General features: G+C 38.3%; 1 protein-coding gene across 2 annotated transcripts in view; it reads left to right on the top strand.

Moving 5' to 3' along the window:
• scube1 (signal peptide, CUB domain, EGF-like 1) overlaps positions 1–27,537 on the top strand; it is a 264,360-nt gene that overhangs the window by 200,406 nt on the left and 36,417 nt on the right. For both annotated transcript variants that reach the window (XM_059977952.1, XM_059977953.1), the window contains 4 exons: positions 19,310–19,426; positions 20,238–20,360; positions 23,534–23,653; positions 27,106–27,198. In XM_059977952.1, the coding sequence (XP_059833935.1) occupies positions 19,310–19,426; positions 20,238–20,360; positions 23,534–23,653; positions 27,106–27,198 (453 nt within the window). The remainder of the gene's footprint in view (positions 1–19,309; positions 19,427–20,237; positions 20,361–23,533; positions 23,654–27,105; positions 27,199–27,537) is intronic.

Below are 27,537 nucleotides of genomic sequence, written 5' to 3' on the forward strand. Positions count from 1 at the left end.
AAGAGAAAAATTAAAAATTGAAAAAAAGCAATAAGAAGTGAGAACATAAGATGAAGCATCCTTGAAAGTGAGTCCATCGGTTGTGGGAACAGTTCAGTTATCCGCTTTAGTTCAAGAGCCTGATGGTGAGGGTCCTTGATGATGGATTCAGCTTTCCTATGACAGCACTCCATGTTGATGAACTCGGTGGTGGGGAGGGCTTTACCATGATGGCTGTATCCACTAATTTTTGTAGACTTTTCTGTTTAAAGGCACTCATGTTTCCTTACTAGATCATGATGCAACCAGTCTATATACTCTGTACTGTACGTCTATAGAATTTTGTTGAAGTTTTAGATGTCATGCCAAATCTTCACAAACTCCTAAGAAAGTAGAGGCACTGCTGTGCTTTTTAGTAATGGCACTTACATGCTGGACCCAAGACAAATCCTCTAAAACGATAACACTGAGGAATTTAAAGTTGCTGACCCTTTCCACCTCTGACCCCCAATGAGGACTGGCACATGGACCTCTGGTTTCCTTCTCCTGTAGTCATTAATCAGCTCCTTGGTCTTACTGACATTGTGTGAGAGCTGGTTGTGGCACCACTCAGCCAGATTTTCAATCTCCCTCCTATATGCTGATTCATCACCACTTTTAATTAGGCCAAAGACAGTGGTGTGATCAACAAACTTAAATATGGCATTGTAGCTGTGCTTATCCTCACAGTCATAGGTATATAGTGAGTAGAACAAGGACCTAAGCGCACAGCCTTGTGGTGCACCTGAGCTTATGGAGATTGTGGAGAAGATGTTGTTGCCAAATCAAACTGTCAGGGGTCTGAAAGTGAGGAAATCAAAGATCCAGTTGCAAAAGTGGGTATTGAGGCCTAGGTCTTGAGCTTATTGAATTGTTTTGAGGGGTTGTTAGTACTGAATGCCAAGCTGTAGTCAATGAAGAGCAATCCAGATGTATGCACATTGCATCAAATGTTCCGGGGCAGAGTGAAGAGCCAATAAATGGCATCTGCTGTTGACCTGTTGTGATGGATGCACTATCTATCAAGGAAGATATCAGATGTTGCTGAGTCATGATATAGATGCAGGAGTTAGATGGAAATCATGACTAGCAGGAGAAACAATTAAGGTTTTTAAAAGTTACCTTTATTTATCACGTACATCGAATCAACAATATGTACAATGAAATGCATTATTTGCATCAATGACCGACACATTCCAAGGATGTACTGGGGTCAGCCCGCAAGTGTCATTATGCTTTACAGTGCCAACATAGCATGCCCACCAATTACTAACACTTACAAACAAGCTGGATGAACTCAGCAGGTCGGGCAGCATCTGTTGAAATGAGCAGTCAATGTTTCGGGCCGAGACCCTTCGTCAGGACTGAAGAAGGAGGGGGCAGGGTCCCCATAAGGAAGTTGGGGGGAGGGTGGAAAACCAATCAGAGGAAAGATCAAGGGGTGGGGCAGGGGAAGCAGGGAGGGCATAGTCAGGAGAGGTGAAGAAGGAATCTAAGTGGAAAGCACTATGGGTAGTAGAAGAAGGCAGAATCATGAGAGAGGTGATAGGCAGCTAGAAGAGGAGACAGAGTGAAAGTGGGATGGGGGAAGGGAGAGGTAGGGAATTACTAGAAGTTGGAGAATTCAATGTTCATACCAAGGGGCTGGAGACTACCCAGACGGTATATGAGGTGTTGCTCCTCCAACCTGAGTTTGGCCTCATCATGGCAGTAGAGGAGGCCATGTATGGACATATCCGAATAGGAATGTGAAGCAGAGTTGAAGTGGGTGGCAACAGGGAGATCCTGTTTGTTGTTACGGATGGAGCAAAGGTGCTCGACAAAGTGGTCCCCCAATCTGTGTCGGGTCTCGCCGATGTAGAGGAGGCCGCACCGGGAGCACCAGATGCAATAGATTACCCCAACAGACTCACAAGTGAAGTGTTGCCTCAACTGGAAGGACTGTTTGGGGCCCTGAATGATGGTAAGAGAGGAGATGTAGGGACAGTTGTAGCACTTGTGCTTACAGGGTTAAGTGCCAGGTGGGAGATCTGTGGGGAGGGACATGTGGACCAGGCAGTCACAGAGGGAACGATCCCTGTGAAAAGCAGAGGGGGGTAGAGAGGGAAAGATGTCCTTAGTGGAGGGGTCCTGTTGACGGTGGCGGAAGTTGCGGAGGATATGCTGGATCCGGAGGCTGGTGGGATGGTAGGTGAGGACAAAGGGAACATGGTCTCTGTTGTGGTGATGGGAGGATGGGGTGAGGGCCGAAGTGCGGGAAATGGAGGAGATGAGGGTAAGGGCATCGTTGATGACGGCAGAAGGGAAACCGTGATTCTTAAAGAACGAAGACATTTGGGATGTCCTGGAACAGAAAGCCTCATCCTGGGAACAGTTGCGGCAGAGACAGAGGAACTGAAAATAGGGAATAAAATAAAATTACTAACCCTTGCCAGAACGTCTTTGGAATATGGAAGAAAACCAGAGCACCAGGGAAAACCCACATGGCCATGAGAAAATATACAAGCTCCTTACAGATAGTGGTGGAAATTGAGACCCAACAGCTTATCACTGGCAATGTAAAGCATTCCACTGTGCTGCACAGGTGTTTGTATTTTATGGCACATGTACCTCCAAAGAGTGATTTATTGATAAATCAACGCACAAATTAGGAAATATCAAAGCATGTTTGAAGGGAATGGGAGATTTTAATCCTCATGTTGACTCAACAAAACCAAACTGGCAAAGAAGAAGATAGTAGAGTCAGACAAGGATTGCAGTATGTTACAAAGTCAACTTGGAAACAACCATTTTCAGATTTGATCATATGTAATGAGAAAGGATTTATTTTAAGGATCTCCTGGGAAAAAGTGACTACAATATGATAGAATTTCATATGCACTCTAAGGTGAACACATCAGGTCTAAAACCAATGTCTGAAATTCCACTGATCACATCAGATTGCTCACACAGACAGGAAGGTAGCAAAATTAACCCTATTAGTTAGAAAAGGAGAGAATCCATTAGCTTGACAACAATAGTACAGAATATATCAACATCTATTATTAATGAAATGGAACTGGGCACATGGGAAGTAATATTTGGACGGATAAATTATGCTGACCTGGATTTACGAAAGTGCATCACATTTTAGAAATCTACTTAAAAACTCTTTGAGACTCTAATTAATATTACAGATAAAGGAGAAGGAGAATGGTGAAGTGACATATTTAAACATTCAGAAGGACCTTGATAAAATGCCACACAAGACGTTTTTAAATAAAATGAAAGACACTGTTAAGAATACATTCAGCAGTTTAGGAAAGCAGGAGAGAATGTGACAACTAGAATAAGTACTAAGACACCAGCAGTTTATGATGTAGTCAAAGATTTTGATGAAGGGACAAAGTGTAATCTATGCAGGTTTGCTAATAATGCAAACCAAGGTGGTCGTGTGACTTGTGAAGAGAATGCAGTTGTTTCAAGGTTAAGATAATAGAAAAGTGCATGGGAACTAAAATATGTGGAAAAATAATCATCTACTCTCGTAAAAGAAGATAAAGAGGCTGAGTAATTTTATCATCACAATTGGAGCCCATTCAGTCCTAGAGTCTTTTAGTGGATGCAGTGCACTGTTGCCCAATTTTACATCATGATCCTAAGTCTCATGTAGAGTAAAAGACTAACCTTTAGTTTGAATCTCAGCTGGTCACTCCGAGAATGGAATTACAGTGTTGCTTTTCTCAACCAGAAATATGGGACAAAGGAAAGATTGTGGTTAGAGGAGAGCACATTATTGGGAATTGTATGTCAAAATCAATTGTCTCCAAAAATCAGTAGACAGTAGACAAAAGGGTATGTGAGGAAACTGATTTAGAACTTGGCAATGACCCTGCCATTACTGGAAAGCCCCATGTCTTACAAGCTGTTGGCACATGAGGGAACAGCTCCCCGTCCCCCACCACCAGCCCCACAACCCACTGGCTGGTTGGGCTCTGTTGTGCATCACTTTCCTGTATACAGAGGTAAAAATGCATCAGTGAGCTATTTTTTAATAGTTGGAGGTATATGACTACCTGCCAGCTTAAACATGCTGTGAAGATAATAGTCTAACATAAATCTTTGTGCATGAATTCTGATAGTGAATGCCAGTAGGGAAGTAATAGGAATGCGGTGAACTGCTCAGCAGAGAGGCTATTATTGCTGTTGCTAGGACATGGAATTTCAAAATGTAATCACTAACTTTGGCCACACATGTGAAATAATTGAATTACAAATGACAGTGCCCTGCAATTCTTGGGACAAAGTTCTTGACATATGTCTCTGTGGCTGTCTAGTGTTGCTGTCTTCCCAGCATGTGTCTGTAAGGCATCCTGCCAAACTACAGACACAATACATTTTTCCACCGTATCCCCTCAGAACTCTGATACAAAGTCAAAATACCCTGGTGTCTGCTCTCTATCATGGTCAAGGATTATTGTTTTTTTTTGCACAGCTCTAGATTCAATTAGCTTACTATATCCAACCATCATAATTCTCATTCTTTTTGAGAGATGAAGGCTACTTTAAAATAGGATCCCTGTCTGACTGGAAGTCGCTTCACATTTTTATGTGAGTGGAAGCAAACCAATGGATAGCATTACATTACGTTAATGAGTGAACCCTGCACCAGCACAATGAACCTTATTTTCCTTGTAATAATGAGTCATTTCTGTTGCTGGGCATGGACTCTGAAACTTGAAGCTATTTATTAATGTTCCAGACTTAAGACTACCTACTGCAATTTTCACATACTCTGATATCCTTAACCTTCCATGAGTTACCATGTGGTTAGGGAGGGAGGAAATTTCACCTACTAGTCACTCAGCCATCTCACTTTAGCAGATGTCACAGTAGCCAGGAAACTTCTACTCAGTTGACAGTAACTGCTCTATTAGTAGTCATTTTATTGCCATATCCCAACTACTCAACTGCATCCCTTCACCTTGTGCCAAGTATTCTCCATATCCATTTCCACAGTACAAGATACTCTGAATAAAAAAGAGATTTGCATTTTAATAGCACTACTAGGATGTCCCAAGGTGAAGGTCTGAATCTATACATCATAATTTTAAGAGATGTAGGGACCAAAATTTCATGAGTTACTGTTTCATTATAAGCAGATGGCCCATTTTTGTAATGTTGATTAAAGAGCAAATATTTTTCAGGAACCTGGAAAAGAATATCTTCGCTTTTTGTCTGTGGGATCTTTTCTGTATAACGAGAAACCAATCTTTGGATAATGTTTTATCTGAAGGAGCCTGAAATATTACTTGCATATAGTATACACTTTTTATTAATCCAAATTTTTAAAATAGCCATTATTCCAATGCTGGAGATTGGTCTTGGAATTTGCCTTTATCTTTGCTGAAACTTAGGGACATGTGTTATGTCACAATGGCCAGACTGGAGCACAGTACAGCATCGGCACAGCCTCCAAAGCTCGAAATTCTAACTTTGTTAATTAAAGACTTCTTTCAACGTAGCTCCAAGTTACTTCAATCTTTTAAGAATTTCCACATTTACCAAGGAATATGCTCTCACAACAGTAATGTAATGGTTTTCTCATACCAATGAGTGATTGATTAGAGGATGTTGGGAATGAACAGAATTTGAATGTTGCCGAGACATCCTTTGAACCAGAATCTTTTGAAGTTGAAAAACCTGCTTGTTTAATGGCAGAAGATCCATTAAAATTAGTACACAATTCAGATTTAGGCTTATTAAAACATAGAGTGAAACATCTTCAGAAAGTTGTAGACAATTCTGTATGAAGGGAAAGTGGAAATCTCATGTTAGTGTTTCTGACTATGTCATAAATTACTTCTGCCTTGTACTTGCAGTTAAAAGCTTGCCATATGCCTTGTGAACAGCCTTTGATTTTAACCATATTAAAAATGGTACTTGAACTGACATTGACCAACACTAATATCAATCTATGTTTTAAAATATTAAGTGTTAATATTTGGAATCTTCTGTAAAGAGGTCAACAGGTTTGGTCAAACTAGATTGTGCTCAGCAAATTCAGACCGAATATTGAACCAACAGTTTGTTTGTTCCATAATATTAACTCACTAATCAAATAAACAGGAGAGGGTTAGTGAACCATTTATGTGTTTTCCTTATTCCTTCTAAATTTAATCTGTGAAAACACCCTTTCCTGAAATCCCACTGCCAATACAAACCGAAGAAGTGGGGACAGAGGTTGGTGATAGTGAGATGGAAAAAGTGGAAGAAACGTCAGGACCTTGGAAGGCAGTAGGAATTCAGATTTGGTGGCTGTTTACGCTGACATTCATCAAAACGGCACTAGCTTGAGCCTAGTCTGGTTTATACTGGTGACAACTTGGAACTCTCCGTTCTGGCAACCCTTACAAACAGCAGGACTGATTCTTGAAACTGATCTGATCTGTTTGTCACAGTAAGTAAGACTTAAAATGTTGACTTGCATAGCTATTTACAGAGCAGAAAAGCTGGAGACAAGGTGAGGAGATTTTGTTTTCTTTTCATGAAAAGTTCTCACAATCTAAAACACTTACATTGGAAGGGTGGTGGAAAAACATGTAATGCTGTCAGAAAATGGATAAAGAATTGAAAACAGAGGACTCTAAAACAGTGGGGAAAGAGCTGGGGTGTGGAAGTAATTGGATAACTCCTTCAAGTAATTGGCATGGACTGAATGATCACTTTTGGAACTAGAAGGGTAAAGATCCATTCTGGTTCCGTTGCATCTTGAGTGCAAGAGGGAAAATTAATATTGTGTGTTCTCACCATCTGACTCAGAAGTAGGCTGAGTAACTTTAGGTGTGCAACTCAAATATTTTTGTGTGGTTTAACAATCACCATTCCCTTCACTGCCCACCAAAACAAAACTTGCTCTTCAAGAGTTAGGTGTGCTAGATTAACAAAAATGAAACTCTTCACATCCTTCATGTAACATATTTGATGAATGCAGGCCACCATTCAGTTCTTCAATAGTGTGCTAATCTATTCGTTTTGTTTGCAACTGTATTCATTTGGAATTTTCTGGTGATAATTGTACTGACCAGTAAAAGCATAATTTCTATACATGATATTAAAAATGTTGTAACCTGTGTGAATAAAGCTTGAAGAAGAGAGAAAAGAGGAGAGGATTTCTGTAGCAATTTGCATCCAGTGAAATGTTGCTATGGTTGCACTGTGGAAAACATAGCAGCCAATTAATGTACATAAGGGGAAGGGGAAAAGTGGGGATCTTAAAACTAAAATAAATATGTCTACATTGGAGCAAAGAACTAAATTCCAGAAGGGCATTTGATCAAAGGTGACATCAGCCAGACCTGGTAAAACTGAAGTCATCAGCCATCAAAGTTAAGCCAATCCAATAACATTGTAATACCTGCTTTTGTTTCTTTGTCCTTGTAGATCAAATCAATCCACCCAAACATCTATTGCTGCTTCGTCCCTGACATCCCTTCTATCAACAAGTGAAATGATAGAATAATGTTAAATTAGTTTGCTGCTCCTCAGTTCATTAAGCAGATGGAGCTTTTACACAGCCAAACCAAAACCACATTCAGAATAGACTGTAGCAAGTAATATTTATACCATGTCATTTTGCACCACGGACAATTCTACCTTCAAGAAGAAAGTATGTCCACTCCAGAAATTCAGTGGGACTGGTTATATACTAACTATGGCTTCAGAGCCAGATTAGAGTCTGGGTATTTTCTGATACAATTCAGAGTATCTGCAAGGCACATCAGGAGTAAGATGGAATATTCATCATATGCCTGGATGACTTTAGTTACAACAATACTTAAAGCATAATACCATCCAGGAAAAAAGTCTACTTAATTGGCACCCCTTTTGTAACTTTAAGGATACATTCACTCCACCATCAGCACTGTGTGTCTGTCATGTGCAGCCTCTTAAAAATACACTTGTTTCAGTCATTAAGATTGCTCCAATAGCACTACCCTCAGATGTTCAACCAAATGTTGAACCAAGAGCAAGGGTACCAAAGAAAACAAAAGAATATCACTGCCTGCTTGTTCCCCTCCATGTCACTTACCATCCTGACTCAGAAGTATCTTTTGGTATATGGCTCAAATGCTTTTGGTGACTGAACCCTAACTAAACTTCAGTGAGCAGGTTATGGATGAATTAGTGCTGCCCTGATTGCACTGCCACTGACACATTCTATCACTTTGAGTAATGAGATGATGATCAACTGAAATGGAATTGATGTGCTTTCTGTGGTCTATACCTCTTCCCACCCCATTACTTGTTAAAACACCACCCCCTTCTCTCAATTCCTCCATCTCTGCCACATCTGTTCTCAGGATGAGACTTTTCATTCTTAGAACATAGAAAATGTCCTTTTTTAAAGAGAGTGGCTTCCCTTCCTCCACCATCAATGCTGCCCTCGACCGTATCTCATCCATTTCATGCATGTCTGCTCTTACCCCATCCTCTTGTCACCCTACCAGGGATAGGTTTCCTCTTGTCCTCACCTACCACCCCACCAGCCTCCGCGTCCAGGACATAGTTCTCCGAAACTTTCGCCATCTCCAACAGTATCCCACCACCAAGCACATCACTTCCGACCCCCATCCCCACACATTCTGCTTTCCACAGAAATTGCTCCCTACGCCACTCCCTTGTCCATTTGTCCCTCTCTGCCAGTCTCCCTCCTGGCACTTATCGTTGCACGGGGAACAAGTGCTACACCTGTCCCTAGACTTCCTCCTTCACTACCATTCAAGGTCCTAAACAGTCCTTCCAAGTGAGGCGACACTTCACCTCTGAGTAGGTACTGTATCCAGAGCTCCCGGTGTGGCCTGCTGTCTGTCGGTGAGACCCGACGTAGATTGGATTCGCTACCTACGAATAAGTGGTTTTGGGGGTGGGGAGTGGGGGAGGGATCTCTAGACCAAATCGTGGAACTTAAATGAATCCTGGTGATTCTTATCCGAAAGCCTAACTGCACAGAAATGTAACAAACTTTGGTTAATTTTCCACATCGTCGGTAAATGCAAGTACTGTAACTGCACTTCAACTGCTTTGCTAAAAGTGTAGCAGATTCTGCATCAGTTGAACTCACACTGAACCAAGCTGTTCTCTGGCTGTCTAATGTGTGCTATATTCAGTGATCACTATCATTTCCTGCAATTATCTGGACTGAGAAAGCTAGGCTGAGTAGACGTATCTGTGATGGCAAGGATCATGGGAGGAAGCAGAAACTGATCATCCACATCCAATTTTAGCACTGAAAGTGATTCCAAAAGCTTCAGCCTTGTATTTAGCAGTCATACAGAGCTCCATCACCATTTACAATGGGGTTGTTCTCCTCTCACTAGCTGCTAAATTGCCCCCTTGATATAGCAATTCTACAAAGCTTAGGACCAAGCCCTTAACATAATAACATTATTCAATGAGATCTTGTAGTCTTCTCTGAAGCAGAGGGTGGGCACTCTAGAAAAAGAGACAAAATGGTTCTTTGTAGGTTCATACATTTTGGGAAATGAATGATTTTGTAAGACAGAATATGCATTATTCTCAATATTTGCTTTCACAATGTTTTACATTAAAATGTTTGAATAGGAACTGATGAAAGCCAGCAATACATTGTTTGTCAACTTGAAGTTCAACTATTTTGTTTAGAGTCTTGGGTTTCGAAATGGGGAATGGGGGGAGTGCTCTCCCACGGTTGTGGAGAGGTTAGAACGGAGCCACAATTCTAAAAACAAATTTTGCCATTCAAAATTTATTATTGGAGTGGAGAATAGGGCGGAGGGGGAGAGGGGACATGGGGTTGCTGCATAAACAAATCCCTTTCTAAAGTGGGCTACAGCAAAAAAAAAGATTCAGAACTCTGGTTTTGGGTCTTTTATAGAAAACAATTCTCATAGAAAAAAAGTATATAATTCCAATTCCTTAAGTAACCATGAAACTGTTTATAAAACACAACAGCGGAAGCATTTACAAAACTGTCTAATAAACTGCAAAGAGAGATCTGTTTCATTTCCTGCTTGGAAGGTTTGTACATGTAATGCAGTCTTTCATACCACTAGTTTATAGCATCTGACTACACAGAACACAGGAATATGTCTTTACCTTTTGGAACTAATTGAGCATCTGTCAGAAAATAAGAAAGTAGCCCCATCCCCAAGCAGTGAGACCCTTGTTCTTGACAGGGAAAAAAAATACACTTTAACAAAATCCTTGACACAAAGCAGAGCTTTTATCGAAGTGAAATTCTTGAGTTTGCACTGATAACTGATATGAATTAGCAGAGCAGTAACTTAAAAACCCAGAGACACTTTCAACTTTCATTGTGGTGTATTGAAAGGAAATCTGGTTTCAATTTGAATATAATTAAAGGTCATATTGGCCTCTAGAGGACACTTTAACCAGCACTCTACTTTTGTGTATCGTGGATGTGCATTCTCAATGTGGAGCTCTTCAAATGTGGTTTTTAATCCTGCAGTTGTTTGCTGGAGATAAGAGGCAACAGGCCCTTTTTAGTGAAAGACATATGGATACTTCTGTGGACTGATGGTAACCTCACCACAATATAAAGAAAATTACAAACTATTTTGCTGTGAATATTTCTGATGTGGCTATCAATTTCTTGTATCATTCCCCATTTCTTAATTTTGCTCATCTCTTACTTAGATTTTGTATTGCATTCCATTTTATTTTTCTGGATAAGAGCTTGAACTATGTTCCCATCTGTTTGGGTGGAAGGGAATGGCTTTAATCAAAAAACTTGGGAGGTCATCCATAGTCCTCATCTAAATTTGGCTCTGAACGAAGACTGTTCTCTTCTTTAACTCCCTGCTATTTACCCATTTTGTGTGCAGATTGACTGGTTCATTTGGTTCTGCAATATAAAGTTGCAGTTGAGACTTGTGAAATGCCAAAGAAGAATCCAAGCCATGAAAGTCATAAATACAAGATGCTTGAATACATCTCATTGCCTCTGTCATTTCCATTCTTGGAATCACTTTAATGTGAGGCACCACCTTTTACTGTGTGGGAGCTGGGAGTGGTGGCCTGACAATGTGTGTAGAAATTAACTACACTTTGGGTACTCTCTGACCTTTGTAATGAGAACTGTATGATTGCCTCCAAGTGGCTTTCTTTTCCTTTTGGGATTTTTTCACCTTCATTTATTCAGGTACATGAATGAGACAGATTTCAGTGCAAATCATCTAGTGATCCAGTCCCCATCACTGCCCATCTTGGGAGACACCTTGCAGAGCCTCCGAAGATTAGCCGAGCAGTGGTCTTCTTGAGCGTAGCCAGCATACCCTAACTCATGAGTGACTCTTGAATCCCCTCACCATCCAATGATTCTTCTAAAAACATGACCCTGTAATACAAATAATTTTACTGTCTATCCTCACAATTGCTGACGTACAACCTTGTCTTCCAATTAGGGTAGGCAAATCACTACAAGGTCTATTTGAATTTAGTGGAACATTTCATCTCTCTCATAACTTGGAGTGTCAATTATGCAATACTTTCTTTTTTCCACATCACTGGAAAACAGTTGAAGTATTTTGGCTATGTTTCTTGACCTACAAGCAATCATTTTGCTGTGTATCAATACAACCATGTGTACTTGCTTCCTTAATCAATAAAGTCATCTTAATAATACTATCCTTTTCATCCTGTGTGCATTTAATATCTTCCATGGTTTTTGATGACACCTCCTTATTATCCAATTTTGCCTTGTTGGGAGTATCCCAGCAGAAATGTTCCATACCTTTGATATATCCCTCAGATATTATCCTATAGAAGTTCTTCACCAGTGCACCAGTGGGCCATATCTCTCAACAGTCTAGAGAGGTCCTTTTACTTCATTTTGAGGACACAAGCTGCATCAGTCTAGTGTCCAAAAGCAATTTTTAATTGAATAATAGGGTGCTGTTGCCCAGGTAAGTCATCAGGATTCATGACTCCTCATACATCCTGTTACTCCTTGAAGCGCCAGGAAAAATTGGTGCATAGCTTTTATTTACTGACATTACTGCTTACATTTCTCTGCGTGACACAGTTTATAGTCCACTATAATATTACTTGTTTCTTATTTCTATTTACTTTTCCAAATATGTGCAAAACAATTCTTCTTTTAGATTATTAAGTCTTTGGTGTTCAAAAGCTCTCTGGATTTGAGCTCAACCATTGTCAGTCATTTCCATTGGCCAAAGAAGTCCAGAGATCACGTTACAAAAGCAAATTTCATTTCACAGGGTATTGGGGTTCCTACCACGAGAATTGTTTACACTTAATGCTGGACCAGCTTAAAGAACTTGAAAAGCTATGATGTTCATTGAACTGATTGAGCAGAACTTTGTGTTTTGAGAAAAAAAACAAGTATGAGATAATCAATAAAATGATGGGAAACAGCTGCATTTCAGCCGTTTTGTGTAGATTAGAATTTCTGTTGATTCAGCTTTATATCATATGAAAATATAGTTATATCTCCAGATTATCTTTTAACCTTGGAATATTGGTGGCACATTATAGTATGGCATTTTACTTTTCTAGTTCCTTGGAAGTCTGCATACAATTATTTTAAAGTAATGGAAGAGTTTTAGTAAAATGGATGAGGAAATAAAGTATTGGCTATGGAGGTGATGGGAAACATGCACGAATATTGATTAATATTTGGGAAGATGCTCATGGGATTCTGAGAAATTGTTATGAGGTAGTGAGACCAAGAGGACATTAGAATTAGAATCATGTTTATTATCACTGACACATGTTGTAATTTTGTATCAACAATACAGTGGAAGACAAAAAATTACTAGTTTACAACAAAAAATAAACAGTCCAAAGAGGAATAATGGGGTGACATTCGAGAGTTAATGGACTTTTCAGAAATCTTAATTAACATGTTGATTAAGATGTCAACCCTATTGACAACAGATCTAAGGACACCAAAAAGGTCCAGGGTGCAAAGTCATATCTGAGATAACAAATGATGAGTTGGCTCAGGCAGAGAGCTGCATTCAAGATTGAGGTGAGATTGTGACAATAGCACAGGCTATCAAGAAGTATTCTGAGCTGGTATTAGAGTAAGAATTAATGAGTGAGCAAGCAGGCAAAAGGATTTGAGTCGCAACACCTGCTCATGATGATACCTCTTTGCTAGGGGTGAGAGTGAAGCAGTTGGGTATAGCCTATCGGGGGAATGAAGAATTGGTTTCTATCTCACTTTAATGAAGTGACTTGGAGACAGAATTTTATCAGCTGAGTAGAGATTAGAGCAGATTTTTTAACCATTTATGATTCACCTCCGAATCAAAGGGTTCTGTATTCATCTCCTTCTGAAACTGGGAGCATAACATTCTAGGCTCCTGGTCCTGTGTAGCATTGGGTGAGTGCAGAACTTTTGGGTGTACAGAGGAGATGTTCATTTCTGGTTCTAGTTGATCTCTCAGGTATATCTGAAAAATGTCCCTGTGGCATTATTTCATAGAAAGAAGAGTTATCCTTTGCATCTTGGTCAGCATTTACCCCCAGCCAACAACTCCAGGTACAAATATCTGGTCATCATCATGCTGTTGGCTGTGTGAGTTTACTCTTTGCATATTGGGCACTGTATTTTCCACACAATAACACTCTGCTACAAAAGTTCTGCATTACCTGTTGTTCATAGTTATGGGCTTGGTAAACTCAAATTAGTTCATTGTCACTTGTACTGAGGTGCAGTGAAAACTTTGTTTTGCATGCCATTAATTGCCAGGATCTACACTGAACTTCAACACTGACGGGCAATGAAAACTTATGGGGTATCTTTGTTCATGTTGCAATCAATCAGAGCCATAGATTTTCTGTTTTTCTGTGTACTTTTCCACTAACTTGCTATTTAACTAATTCAGTAGCTGACTTTAAATTCTGAATGTTGATTGTTGGATCTGCTTTTTTTTAAAACCTAAAAGCGCCCTTAATACATGTTTCTATAATAAATATAATTGGTTTAGATAGGGCATGGAAAATCCACAGAAACTAGGATCAGAGTTTTGGATTTAAGATTAGCTTCTTCCCCCCTTGGGCAACTTTATTGGGACCAGCTGCTGCAAGACAAAGCAGTGCAGTATCAGCAGTCTGTTTCTCATGGGCATTAACACCCACACCACTCACTGAGGGAGTTTGCTCTGTAATTAACTCCAGGCACGGTTTGTCAGTGATAATATTTTATTCTGTTCTGCTAGCTTTGTAAATTGATGGATATTTTGAGCAAACCAGCATGAAGGTGATTTATTGGTTGCTGCAGGGAGCATTAACCTGAAAGTGCTAAGTAGTTTGTTTTATTGACTGAAGTGCCAAAAGGAGTAAGTTACCGGTCTTGGGGATTTTGAATCATTAAAAAATGTGTTCCTATACCGCTTTGGATTACATGAAAAATGATGTAATTTTTCCGGAAAGTCATTTGTAGTAACATCACGTATTTCCTTTACTTTGTAGCCAGCATTATTTATATTGAGGGAGAGCAGTGCTATAAATGGAATGCCTTTTGAAACTGGTACTCATTATGAACAAAATACTCTCACATCATCAATAACGCAATCAATTGCAAAATAAAATTTTATCTCAGCCGATCGGATTCGACTGGATTAAATTATACTAGTGATATTTTTGTTCCAGTTTATATACAATACACTCTTGAGTTTAAATATTCAACGCCAAGTTGTGGCAAAATCTTGACACCTTAACAAACAATACCAAGTACAGAAAGACTCAGCCCATGCAAAGAAAAGGGTGACTTTAAATTTTCCAAATGAAAATCAAGTTAAAGACAATTTCCTTTTTGACCAAGAGTCCCCATGGAAGATCTTGGCAAAACACCTAACACCTTAGCCAGTCATCCACTTGAGTGAATGGAAGAGCCAGCTAGCTTGTTTTGGGAAAGCCACCGCTGGCATCTTGTTTGGAAGAGTGGAGAGTGGTCATTAGTGTGAATATGGAATCCACTAGATAGCAGAAACTCTGACTTTTCCTCGTGAATGCACATTTCTTTTTTTTTAAACTTTTTTATTGCATTTTTAAATGGTTACAAAGTAAAGTATGAAAAAACAATGTATATAACCCTTACCCCCTCCCCTTAACCCCTCCCCCCTAACTGCCCTATAGAAAAAAAAGAGAAAGAAAGAAAAAAAAAGAAAGAAAGAAAGAATGCCTGGTTGTTGGAAGATCTCCACATGCTCCATGGAATTCGTAATAACTTTAATATGTATATTTATTTCTTTCCCCTAATAACCAATTGTTTCATCTTCAGAGCATCTATATATTTAATCCTGTCTTTTGTAAATAAGGGCTCCAAATTTTCAGAAATGTTTCATATTTATCTCTTAAATTATAAGTAATTTTTTCTAATGGAATACAACCATAGATTTCTTTCTTCCAAGAGTCTATACTTAAATGTGTATCCGATTTCCAAGTAACTGCAATAGCTTTTTTGGCTACTGCCAGTGCAATTTTTATAAATTCTTTCTGATACTTATTTAGTTTGAGTTTCGGTTTTATCCCTTCAATATCACCTAGTAAAAATAATATTGGATTATGAGGAAATTGTGTTCCTGTAATTTGTTCCAGTAAAAGTCTTAAATTTGTCCAAAAAGGTTGAATTTTAGAGCAAGACCATGTCGAATGTAAAAAAGTACCAGTTTCAGTTTCCTGAATGCACATTTCTGACCCAAGTTTTGTTGGGAACAAATTCTGCCAAATTATACAGAGTGAAGCAATCCTTCACAACCACAGCAACAACTTCACAAGGTGATTTTGCAAGAACCTTATCAAAGATATTTTATTTATAATGACATAGAAGAAATAATTCAAACTCTCAAGTCAATGCAAACTTGCGGCAGAGCCATGCCTGCAGTCCAAAGTCTCCTCTTCCCATATTTCTGCAACTTAGTCTCATGCAAATATTCCTCTTTGAACCTTTAGCAATCAATCTATGAGAAAGGCAATTTAAAGTAGCCAATTAACCTGCAATGTCTTCTATGGGATGTGAGAGGAATTTGGGGCACTTGTCAGAAACACACATGGTCACGTGGTGAACATGCAAACACCACTTGGATTGAAGCCGAAGTCAGGATCAAACCTATTTCCCTGGAGCAAAGAGGCAGCCCTGCCTCACTCTCACATCAATGGAAAAATATACACCCATGGTGAGGCAGGTATAGATTTGAAAGGGCATCCAGAGGGTAAAGGGAATATAAAGCTGCCAGTAGTTGAGCAATTGAACTCTGAGCTAGAATTTGCAGAGCACTGGTTATAAAGCTGTAAGGCTGAAGGAGTGATTTAAAAACAAGAAATAAAAATGTTGAAACAACAGTTCACTTATCTTCAGCAATGTTGTAGATTATGGAGCACATGAGGTGTGATAGGTGAATGGGGATTGATTTTGGTGAAAAATGGTTGGCAGAAATCTGGGTGGCCTTGGGGCTGGACGTGGAGGGCACTGGAACAGTCAAGCCTACAGGTTGCAAAAGCATGAATAGGAATTTCAGCAGCAGATGAGTTATTGTATTCTTCCATCATTGTCATAGTGATTGCCTGGGGAAGCTGAGGAAGATGTATTTTTTGATAATGTTGCCAAAGGACAGCCTGGAAAAGTGAAATAAGATCGGAGGGGACCAAGGTGATGGTACAAAAATATGAAATGTAGGTTATTCTTTGGCAGTGATGGATGTGATGAATAATGAAACCAGAGAAGTACAGTCCTATGCAGCTGGATGATACCAGAGAGAATAGTTAATCAATTATGTCAAAGAACTGCAGACTTATATAGAGTCATACAACATGGCAACAGGCCCTTTGGCATAACTTATCCATTCCAGCTTTGTTGATTAGTGAGCTAGTCCCATCTGTCCATTGCCCTCTAAAACCCTCCTATCCATGTACATATCTAGATGGCTTTTAAATGTTGCTAAGGTGCCCAACTCAACCACTATTTCTGGCAACTCATTACAAAGTATGCACCACCTTTTGCAGGAAGAAGCTGTCTGTGATGTCCCTTATAAATCTCTCTCACCTCATCTTGAACCTAGGCCGTCTTGTTTTTAGCATTCCTTCTCTGTGCTTTCACCGCCTCTATGCTCCTCATGAACTTATATACTCCTATCAAGTCACCCATCAACCTCTTACATTGCAGGGAATAAAGTGCTAGTCCACACAACCTCTTCTCATAACTCTAGTCCCCTAGTCTAGGCAAGTTAAACAAGAAGGGCAACAAGCATGTAGTACTTTTAACCAATATTACATATTGGTCCTCTTTTGGATCTATGAAAGTGTTTGAAACCTGATCAGAGCAATTCAAACAAAGAGTTCTATGCCCATGGGCATATTGGAAGAGAAATAAGGAAAAACAGTGCTGTCACTGCAGCTTGTTATGATGTCAGGGTTTCCCATGGATGGCATAAGGCACTAATTAACTTGTCTTATTAAGCTACCATTTGAGTTAAGCAGCTAGCTCAGTCAGATAAAAAATACAGTATAAAGATTCCATTTGTGTATTTATAGTGGGAATTATATGAAAATTGGGGACTAAATCTAGTTTATCTACACATTTACCCTCTTCCTTCAGCCAGGGTGTGTTAAAGGTCCCTTAGGGCATACTAATTCCATCATTTTGGACAAGATTGAAACCAGTAAAGAAGGGACAAAACAACAGCATGTCAACTTAGTACATGTTTTAGTCTACCATCCATTACTGAAAGCTTGAGTTTGAATCAAAAAATTAATGGGAGCTTGAAATAAAATGTTGGATGGAGATTTTATTGGACATAGAACTGGTTCTGCTCCAACATAATTCCTTTGCTGGAATTGCAAATTAAAACTGTAATCCCCAAACCATCCTTGTTAGCTTGTATTAATATTTATCTAGCTCTTAAGTGAGCAATAGATGTGTATATTTTAGAGGAAATTAAGCAGCAAAAGTTAACATTTTGAAGAACACCTAGACTATGTTATCATTGAAGCGTTCTTAAGAAGTTGAGAACTTTACAAAACAGTATTTTATGAGACCCTAGATATGGGTAAATGAAGAACAATGAACGTATTAGCCCAGTCAGATTTTCTATGCTTTTATTTTGTGCCAAATCGTACATGTTGCTTGTATTTCAGTAAAGCATATGCATTGGATGAAGCAGAAATTATCACATCTTCCTTGTTTTAATTGGGAAGAAACAATTAAAACAAAAACACCCCTAATGTTACTGATCTTCTTTATGTCAACATAGCTACTTGATCTGCTTTGAATTACCAACATTTTCTATGTTTAGACATAGGATTGTGATTGGCAATTGCAAGGTATTTTCTAGCCAGGAGTTCCATCCACGAAAAACACTGGGATTTGCGACTATCGGATTACAATTTTACAGTGTGTAACAGTTTGTTGCCTTAGACTTTCAATCAACCCCATTTCAGGATTTTTCTTTTATTTGATGTGTTAAGTTGCTTGTTAATTTCTGCATTAGGCAGCTCACACCTTTAAATGCAAGTCTTTAAACTTTGTGGAACTTACCTTTTTGAGCCTGGATCTCTGTACAAAATTTGGTAAAGGCATAGAGGAGGGTGAAGCAAGTTTATTAACACTCAGTGGATGTGCTGAGGCTGGAAATATAGTACTGGAGTGACACAGCACCGAAACAGGCCTTTCAGCCCACAATGTCCATGCTGATGGCCCATGCTAGGTTTGCTTTTCTTTTATTTAATGAACTGCATCATCTTTGTGCCCATTGAAGTATATACAAACGAAACAGTGGTCAGAAACTGAAAGTGCTGCTGTTTCCAAATGTCAAAGAATTCCTTCTGTTCATCACGCCTCACTTGGAAACTGAGCAGCTGTATATCTAAAGGTCTCTTGAGCAAACAAAAATTTATGTGTGTGAAATGTTGACACTCCTGTGTACAATGGTGAGCCATGGGCTCTGTACACTAGTTAAGTAAAGAGGCTCAACTGTTTTCATATGTGCTGCCTACAATGCATTCTAATATTCACAAATACTGATCAGCTGGATCTCGCAAGTACATTGCTTGGGCAATGATTCATTTAATGGATTGAGTTTAGTCACCGGATGAATTTCGGGAATGTTCCCAAAAGAAACTTCCCTTGGAAAACTAGCTCAATTGTTAAACAGGTTCCAATATTTATGCTTCAAATAAATCTGAAAGAAGGACCATATGGGGCTGGAGCCTTTATTAATTGCATGAAGGTATGCAACAGTGATTTTAATCACTGTATAGTGATATTTCTTTTCTTCAATTTAAGATATCGATGAGTGCTCCTTTGAAAGGACTTGTGACCACATATGCATCAACTATCCAGGAAGTTTTGAATGTTTGTGTCATAAAGGCTATACTTTATACGGACTGACTCATTGTGGAGGTTTGTACAATATAATGTGTGTTATTGTAAATCACATGTTCTGCCAATAATAAACTGTAGCAGTAGTAAGTGACATCCCATATATTTATATTGAAGTAAAGATGAAATATAGCACCGAACTGTGAATCAAAGGCTAGGCAACACAATGTGAGATTGTAGTTGTTAGAAAGAAGGAGCTAAGGTTTTGGTTGGTTGGGTGATGGAGTGGAGATTAATACAAGAAAATAGAGGTCCTTGTCTATAGTCAATGTCTCATTGGGAATGACTGAGAAATTTGGGTTACTGCTTTTAAAAAGGCTAGGTAATGTGCTATGATGGACTAACAAGAGTATGCAAAAGGGACAAAAAAGATTTAATCTGGTCTGATGCCAATTGAGACCAAAGGTAGGAATTGTGACATCTCTGGCTGTAGTAGGAGGTAAATGAATGAGGCACTGATATCAATGGAAATAGAGGTAAGAGAAGAAGGGGTTAAAAGCATGAGGTAGAAAACAAGAAATTATTTTGGATAAGATGAAAATTGAAGAGGTCATATTAATGGGTGTTTTATCATTTTACTTTAATACACTAAATTTAGCTGCCCCTAAATGGTATAGCTAGTTATTTAGCTCCACTGTAACACCAACATGGTAATTATTTGATTAATGGACCTAGAATAATACACCTCTTAGCTATGTTCAAAGAAAATATCTTGTTTCCTTTTACAAACTAAAGTGTCAGTATGGATTTTATAATTAATAATACAGGAATTTTATTCTCACACCACAAGTAATAATTCTAGCCATCATAATGTATTTTCTTGCCTTCTCAGATATTGATGAATGCAGTATAAATAATGGGAGCTGTGATTACGGTTGTATTAATACAATGGGAAGTTATGAGTGTGTATGTCCTCCTGGGAAGAAATTGCATTGGAACAAAAAAGATTGTGCCGGTGAGTATCGCTTTAGAAATAATGATGACAAGGTGAGAAAGTTAATTTGGGCAGAATCAACATGAAAAAGGACCAATGCACTTTAAGTGTCTACACTTTTCATTTCTAATTTTACAGAGAAATTTTTGTGCATTGAACTTTGTAGCAGCAGCAGAATACATTTCATAAATGCAATAGTCTGACTTAAACTTGCCATGAGCTGTACACTGGATGCATGTCAGACTTTTCCATTTTTTGTTCTAATAGCTGCCTTATAAGAGTCTTAACTTACTCTACTCAGTAATTTTTCAACAGATTTTTAATTTATCTGTGTGGCTAAGATAAGACACTGAAAATATTGGGTAGAATAAATATTTAAGGAGCAATTTTGGGAATACATGTATTTAAATTAGTTTTTTACTTTAATAGTGGTCTATACTTCTCTTCATTTTCAAAGGATATTTCAGAGATCAACCTTTCTTAGTACAGAATAAAATGTTACTGGCAATGCCCCTGGGCTTCTGTGAGGTGAATACAAACTGTCTTGAGTAAAGCTTCTGAAGTGATTTTTCTGTTGGGGGATGTCTAAGATTTGCTCAGCACCTCACTAAATTGGCACTGATGAAAGCAGGAGATGGTGAATTTGAAATTCCAACCTGCCATCCAGAGCAGATTAATGTTTTCTCATTTTACACCTCTGTTCCCGTAGGCAAGAGTACCGACCTTCAGCTTGACATCGATATTTTTGCTATCTAAATCTGAACCGTGGAAGCTGACAGGCTCTTTACCTGTAGAAGGATCTCTGATGTGCTATAGTCCTTCCCTGTATCTGGGCTTGTACTTTCATGGCTTTAGATAGTTCTCTGGAAGAAGAAAAGCACAATTTTAATGTTCTTATAATTATCTTGCCTAACTCAGCGCAGATCATATTGAGGGACCAATATGTAAAGCTGGATTCCTCTGAGTCTTGTGATGTTTCTTTCCCCTCAATAAGTTTATTTTGATGGTTTCTGCTGGAATGAAACACATATAATACTCAGAAGAAAGTGAAGTAAAATAAAATGTGTCACAACTAATGGTTCCATATTTAAATAAAAAGCATGTGGTGAATGCTAACATGTTGCAGTGATATATGACATCCCACATGATGCCTTAGATTCGATCCCTCTAAGGTGAGTTCAAATTAAACCTAAAGTATCTTAAATGTATTATCTGTCTTGTCACAGGTACTCTTCAGCACTCAGATCTCAAAACTTAATTATTTCTGTACACATTTATTTCTATACAAAATGTTTTAGTGGCAATAAATTGAATTTAGCAGTCTCTACATCCAGGGTTCAGATACAGTACTTCAGTCATCTTGAGAGCTAAAGTTAGAACTATGAAAGTAAACACCTCCTCCTTTCACTTACCATCAGGGGTGGAATAGAGTACACTGTTACAGTAAATATAATGAACAGGAAGCTCGGACAGTGTTGTCATCTAGTATGAATGCTATTACTGCCCAACTCCAGAAGTGTCAGCGTCCTGGAAAAATACTTCACATCTTTGTTCCTTGCTCTCTTATCTTTTCCACTAGCCTTTTGAATTGCTTCCATTGCTTTTCTCAACACTGAATTACTTGTCCTATATATTGGATTGTTTTGCATTCTTCTTTGTTCTTATCAGTTTCAAAATTGGGGACAGGCAAATCTGGGTAGATGGGCTCCGCCTGAATGATTGGTCTGTCTTTATTTTTCAGTAGTCAAACTGCAAAGTGTTTTGGAGCAATTTCAAATCAGCACAATTGCACTTCTAACAAATTGGTAGATGATGAGTAGGGATATGGAGAATGTCATATTGGTATAGTGTCAATACAAGGTCTGAAAAATTCTGGGGAAGAATTCAACTTTGGTTGGTAGCTCTTAGATGCCCAACAGTTTTATTTTATCTTTCCAAATTCTTTATGCCTGATAATAATGAAAACTTTAAACAAAAAGTATTACATTTCCTTCTACTAACATCATGTACTTTGAACAGCATTTAATTTAACTTATGTTTTAATAAGAAGCAGTGAAGTGAAACAGATCAACAAAATGCCGAAAAAGTCAGGAACTTCCAAGTTAGTATATATACAAGGCCTCGGTGCATAGATTAGAGAGAGAAATGGAGAAACAAATCAACTAAATTTGTAACTTGCTTTTTATTTTAACAAGCAAAATATCATGTACTGTGTTTGGTTTCACTATGTTATTGATCATCTTTCAAAGCCATTATGGTTTTTGAAAAAATCTATTGCCTGGATAATTTCACTTTGTTGTTTTTTCCACTAATTGTTAGACGCTTTGATAGCTTTCAAGCCAAATGTCATGCACCTTGCAACAGAATGTAGAAGCCATCATCTTAACAATAAATTAGCAACATTCAAAAATGATTTATAATACATGGCTTTTAAGACAGGTATGTAGAAATCTTGAAGGAGTAAGATGAAATGCAGGGGAAGGGATACAGAAAGACCATGCATTAATCACCAACTTCCAGCTGTATTATCTTTTAACCACCACACTTTAAAATTATTGTACAGAACTCTATGAAACAATTCAATTGCCTAAGGTACAAGTAATCACTTAACAATGTTGAATGGTTTTCTCTACAAAATGTAGAGCTGAATCAAAATCTATAAAAACAAATTTTCTGGCCTGTCAAAAGTGCAACATATTCTATTGCGCTATAAAACATTGCCTGCTATTTTAGTCCCATTTAAAACCAACAAATCTGTGATGTTTTGATGTCAGTTGTTATGTTCTGAGATCCTTTATTTTTATGGGAATTTTATCATTTTAGCCTTAAAATGTTTGCATTGCAAAATCTCTTCCTGATCTTTAACTATCGTTCAAGGATTTATTCTTAATCATCTTCCTTTTTCTATTTCACATGATGTTTCTGAGATTTTATCCAAAGTGCCCTGTGAATAAACTTGGGAAAATTAACTGTACTGAAGGTGCTAATGTTTGCAAGTTAGTTTATCATGTGTGACTCAGAGATACAGTAAATTTTGTTTCAATATTCAGAGTGTTTTCCATCTCTCCAATGAGCCATCATGTAACAATCACCTGTAAAGACATTGTTTCTCAGCCTTTTCAGTTGCCTCAATCTGTTATGATTAACACGTCGACCATTTCTTTCTTTGTAATCAATATTTCTTTCTCCCTCAGAGACGGTGAAATGTCTCCGAAATTCAAAGGTTGCACATAAAGTTCAGCTGATCTGCAGTAAGAGCAGAGGAGTAGAAAGCTGCTCTCTGTCTTGCCCATCAAAGGCACTCTTTGTGGCAGGTCAGCATTCCTCCTGTAAAGATTATGTCAATACCATTGTGGGGAGAAGTGGGTGACTTTGAAAGTGGGCCTTGAAAAATGCATTGAATTGTTGATACAAAAGGCAGGTTATCAAATGAATTTAGTTGCGAATGCAGGATGATAACGAAGGAGAGCTTTGTAGGAATAAGTACTTAGAATAATAATTTATTTGACCAAATAGTGTACAAATAGTAAAAAATGGAATACCAGTGCTACCAGTTCTGAAAATACAAGGCATTCAATAATTAACTTTTCGTCCATTATTGTCTATTAATTTTTAACAGTGGTAAGTGTTACCAACTGTTGTGTTAGGTGATACAAAAGTATTGTGACATGATTTATGGTGAACTGACAAAGCAGGTAAGACAAAGCAGCACAAACACCAAGTGAGTAATCTGGAATTTGAACAGAGAATTCTACCTCCACTAAATAAGGTTATTAGCTCACCTTTCAATGAAGCAATGCTTTCACTATACATGTCTCTAGCCATCAATCTCCACCACCCCATGCAGAAAAAAGTGACTTGCGATCTTAACAGCCTCCGTCCTAGGAATCTCGTCTTCATTTCTCATCACGTCCTCCCTAAACTATTCCATCTCCCAACTTAGCCCAACAGGCTTGGAGAAAAAACTGCAGTCATTCAAAAGATTGGCCATTTTCCTTTCTCACCAGGTGTTGTCAATTTATAACTCTCATCCTGAACTCTCTATTTCCTGTTAGTCTCCTTTCCTCCATTTTCAAAATCCTTTCCCCCAAAGTCTGGTTATTCCATGCCTTAACCACTCTACTCTTATTTCTGGGTTCTCCATGCTCTGCACCTATTTTCTATTGAGATATTTACACCAAATATCAGCATTTGTATTTTGGGATATCATAACATGGTATAAACAAAAACTCCCTCATTTCAGTGGAGTATCTCAGTACCTCTTGGAAATTCAAATCTCTTTGTTGAAGTTTTCTTTCACTCACCAAACTCTTCCTTAGAAAGAACCTTTGCACTCACTGGCACAGGGAAGATATCTGACTTTGCTAAACAGTAGATCGGGTCATCCTGATCTTCTTTCCTGGCATCACCACCTGTGGACCCATTTGCATGGCATTGCTGTATCTTGTGTTCACTCACAGTGACTTGTCCACAACACATCTGCATAGAGGCAAAATTTCCAAAACATTCTTGGCAGACAGTCAAACCATTTATCAAATTGGCCATTAATATTGGAAGTGGGCATTTGAACACATTTGAAAACTATTAACATTGATGTAAGTAATAAAGAAATTTAAAACATTAATCATAATGATACATAAAAACTGGTAAGATATCAGCAACATTAAATTAAGGTAATTATTCTTTTAACTTGCCTTCCCCGTCACCTTTGAAACTTATACTCTTTAAACCATGTTGAAATAAATCGGAATCCTGTAAAAGGTTTCACCTCATATAAGACCTTTGTGGTAACTGTATAAATGAAACTGTCCTCTACCATCCACATGTGTAACAGAATATACTCTGAGCTGACCACCCCTTACCCCACACCCTCCCAACTGGTAGTGAGTTCTGGGCATCCATGTGTCATTTTAACATGTGGAAGTCTGGAATTTACTTCATTTTTGCTGTCAGAATACCAGCAGTTCCGCTGCTGTAACAGCCATAAATCTCCCACCCTTTCAGAATTTATCAAACCTTTCAGAAGTGTCTAGTGTGGGAATGTATTAGTATTGACAGTGTACAATGTACATTTGTGAAGTAGTGTCTGCGCTGACAGAGGAACAAATCTGCTTATGGAGTAAGTAGAATGCGCATCATGAGTACTCTAGAGAAGCAGTACTCTAATAAAAAGCAAGTTGAACACGACATGTTACACATCATATAATGGTCTCACTGGTAGTGAATTTGTTGTTTATTGCTTTTTGCCGTAGTATCTTATTTACCCTTCCCATAAAGATATACGTATGCATATCTTTGGAAAAAGAGTAAATGGCCAACGTTTTGGGCTGAGACCCTTCACCAGTACTGGGAAAAAAGATGAGAAGTCCAGTTTTTTCTCAGTCCCGATGAAGGGTCTTGGCCCAAAATGTCAACTGTTTACTCTTTTCCATGCATGCTGCCTGGCCTGCTGAGTTCCTCCAGCATTTTGTGTGAGTTGCTTTGGATTTCTAGCATCTGCAGATTTTCTTGTATTTGTGATATCTATTATATATACTTATGCTTATATAAGTAGAAGCAGGTCATGAATAATTGAATGTTAATACTTAACACTGTATAAATATACTTAACAAAAATCTAAAATGCACTTGAGAAGGACTATAAATAGGGTTCAAGTGCTGTCTGATTTAGTTATTGTTGGTTTGTTCAGATTAGTAAGGTAATCACTGAGATTCAAGATCACTACTAGTTATAATAAATTTCCCAGCATAACACAGGGAGATTTTTAACAACAAGGTTTGTGATACATTTAGATGTTTTCCGAATAGGTTGCAATCCCCTATTAAGACAGCAGTTAATGAACAATGGGCCCGATCATGGTGATTGTCTCCATGGAACAGTCAGTGTGTTGCAGATTCCAGGTTTGCGCACTCTTGACTTCCACATCCACACATTGAAAGATGGAAGCTGACGACAGGTACTAAGTTCAAGGGCAGAATTCAGCTGTGCTGAGCTACGCGACAGGTGCTTATGACAGCAAGCCCTTCTACTTTATGCTCAGGGTGTTTGGCATGTGTAGCGCAGCTGAACTCATTTTAAATGGTGCATCAGTCTGGATTGAAAAGCAATATGAAAGTGAGAGGTTTCTTTATTTTTTTCATTCTTGGAGGTAAGCTTCATTGGAGATAATGCAGGGCAAGTTTTTTGACACAGAGAGTGCTGGGTGACTGGAATGAACAAGACGTGAATTTTATTTTTTAGAACTAATCTTGATCTATCTGGAAATCAACAAAAATGTTATTGATTTTGCACCCTGGTTGGTATTTTTTCACTCACTTTTACTCTCATTTCTTTCTTATTCACTCATACAGAAATAGGATTTGTCATTATAATTTTCTTTGATATCAATTGCATTGTTGTGTAGAAGTTGCTCTGGGAAAGTCAGGCAATTCTATCAGATTTGGAAAGTAATATTAATTGTTTTTAGTAAAATAAATTGTCTTACAAATAAAAGCTTAAATCTTTCATAACCCAAACACAGCCACTGTGACCAAGCTGAGAAATCCCTATCTAGAATAAACAGGGGTGGTGCTTAGAGGGATATAAACCAAATGCAGGGACATCATCATCAGCATAGACTCATTGGGCCAAGGTCCTGTATTGTGTTGTATTGCTCTAAGCATGTTTTTCCATGAAGTTCAATTTCTATTTACAGATCTGTTAGAAAAAAACTGATTCACTATTACTATCCATCTTAATCTTATATATAATCTTTATCTTCCTTTAGATTCTGAAAACAGCTATACTTTCAGTTGTGGCATTCCCATACAGCCAACCAAAGGTTCACAGAAACGAAATGCAACTCTCCCCAGCTGTGCAGGTAACTGACTCACACAGGATCTGAATGAAATGGAATATGGCATGCACTACTGCAATGTTTTTTTTTCTCTGGGGTGATTAGTATAATTGCTAAACTATCTTGGAATGGCATTTGTTTTTCTATTTTAGTCTCTCAGTGATTCTGATCAGGAATCTCTATTAATTTATTTGTTAATACAATCCAAAACATAGCTGACAAGCCCAGTACTGATGCCTGTCCCTAGTTGATGGTAAGCTGCACTTTTGAGCTACCAAAGTCCTTCTGGTACTGGGTCGGGGTTCCTTCACATTCCTTCAGTGACAGTGAAGGAATGACTTGTTTCAAGACACTTGAGAGTGG

The sequence above is a fragment of the Hypanus sabinus genome, chromosome 8 (assembly GCF_030144855.1).
Source record: "Hypanus sabinus isolate sHypSab1 chromosome 8, sHypSab1.hap1, whole genome shotgun sequence".
In the NCBI taxonomy this organism is placed as follows: Eukaryota; Metazoa; Chordata; class Chondrichthyes; order Myliobatiformes; family Dasyatidae; genus Hypanus; species Hypanus sabinus.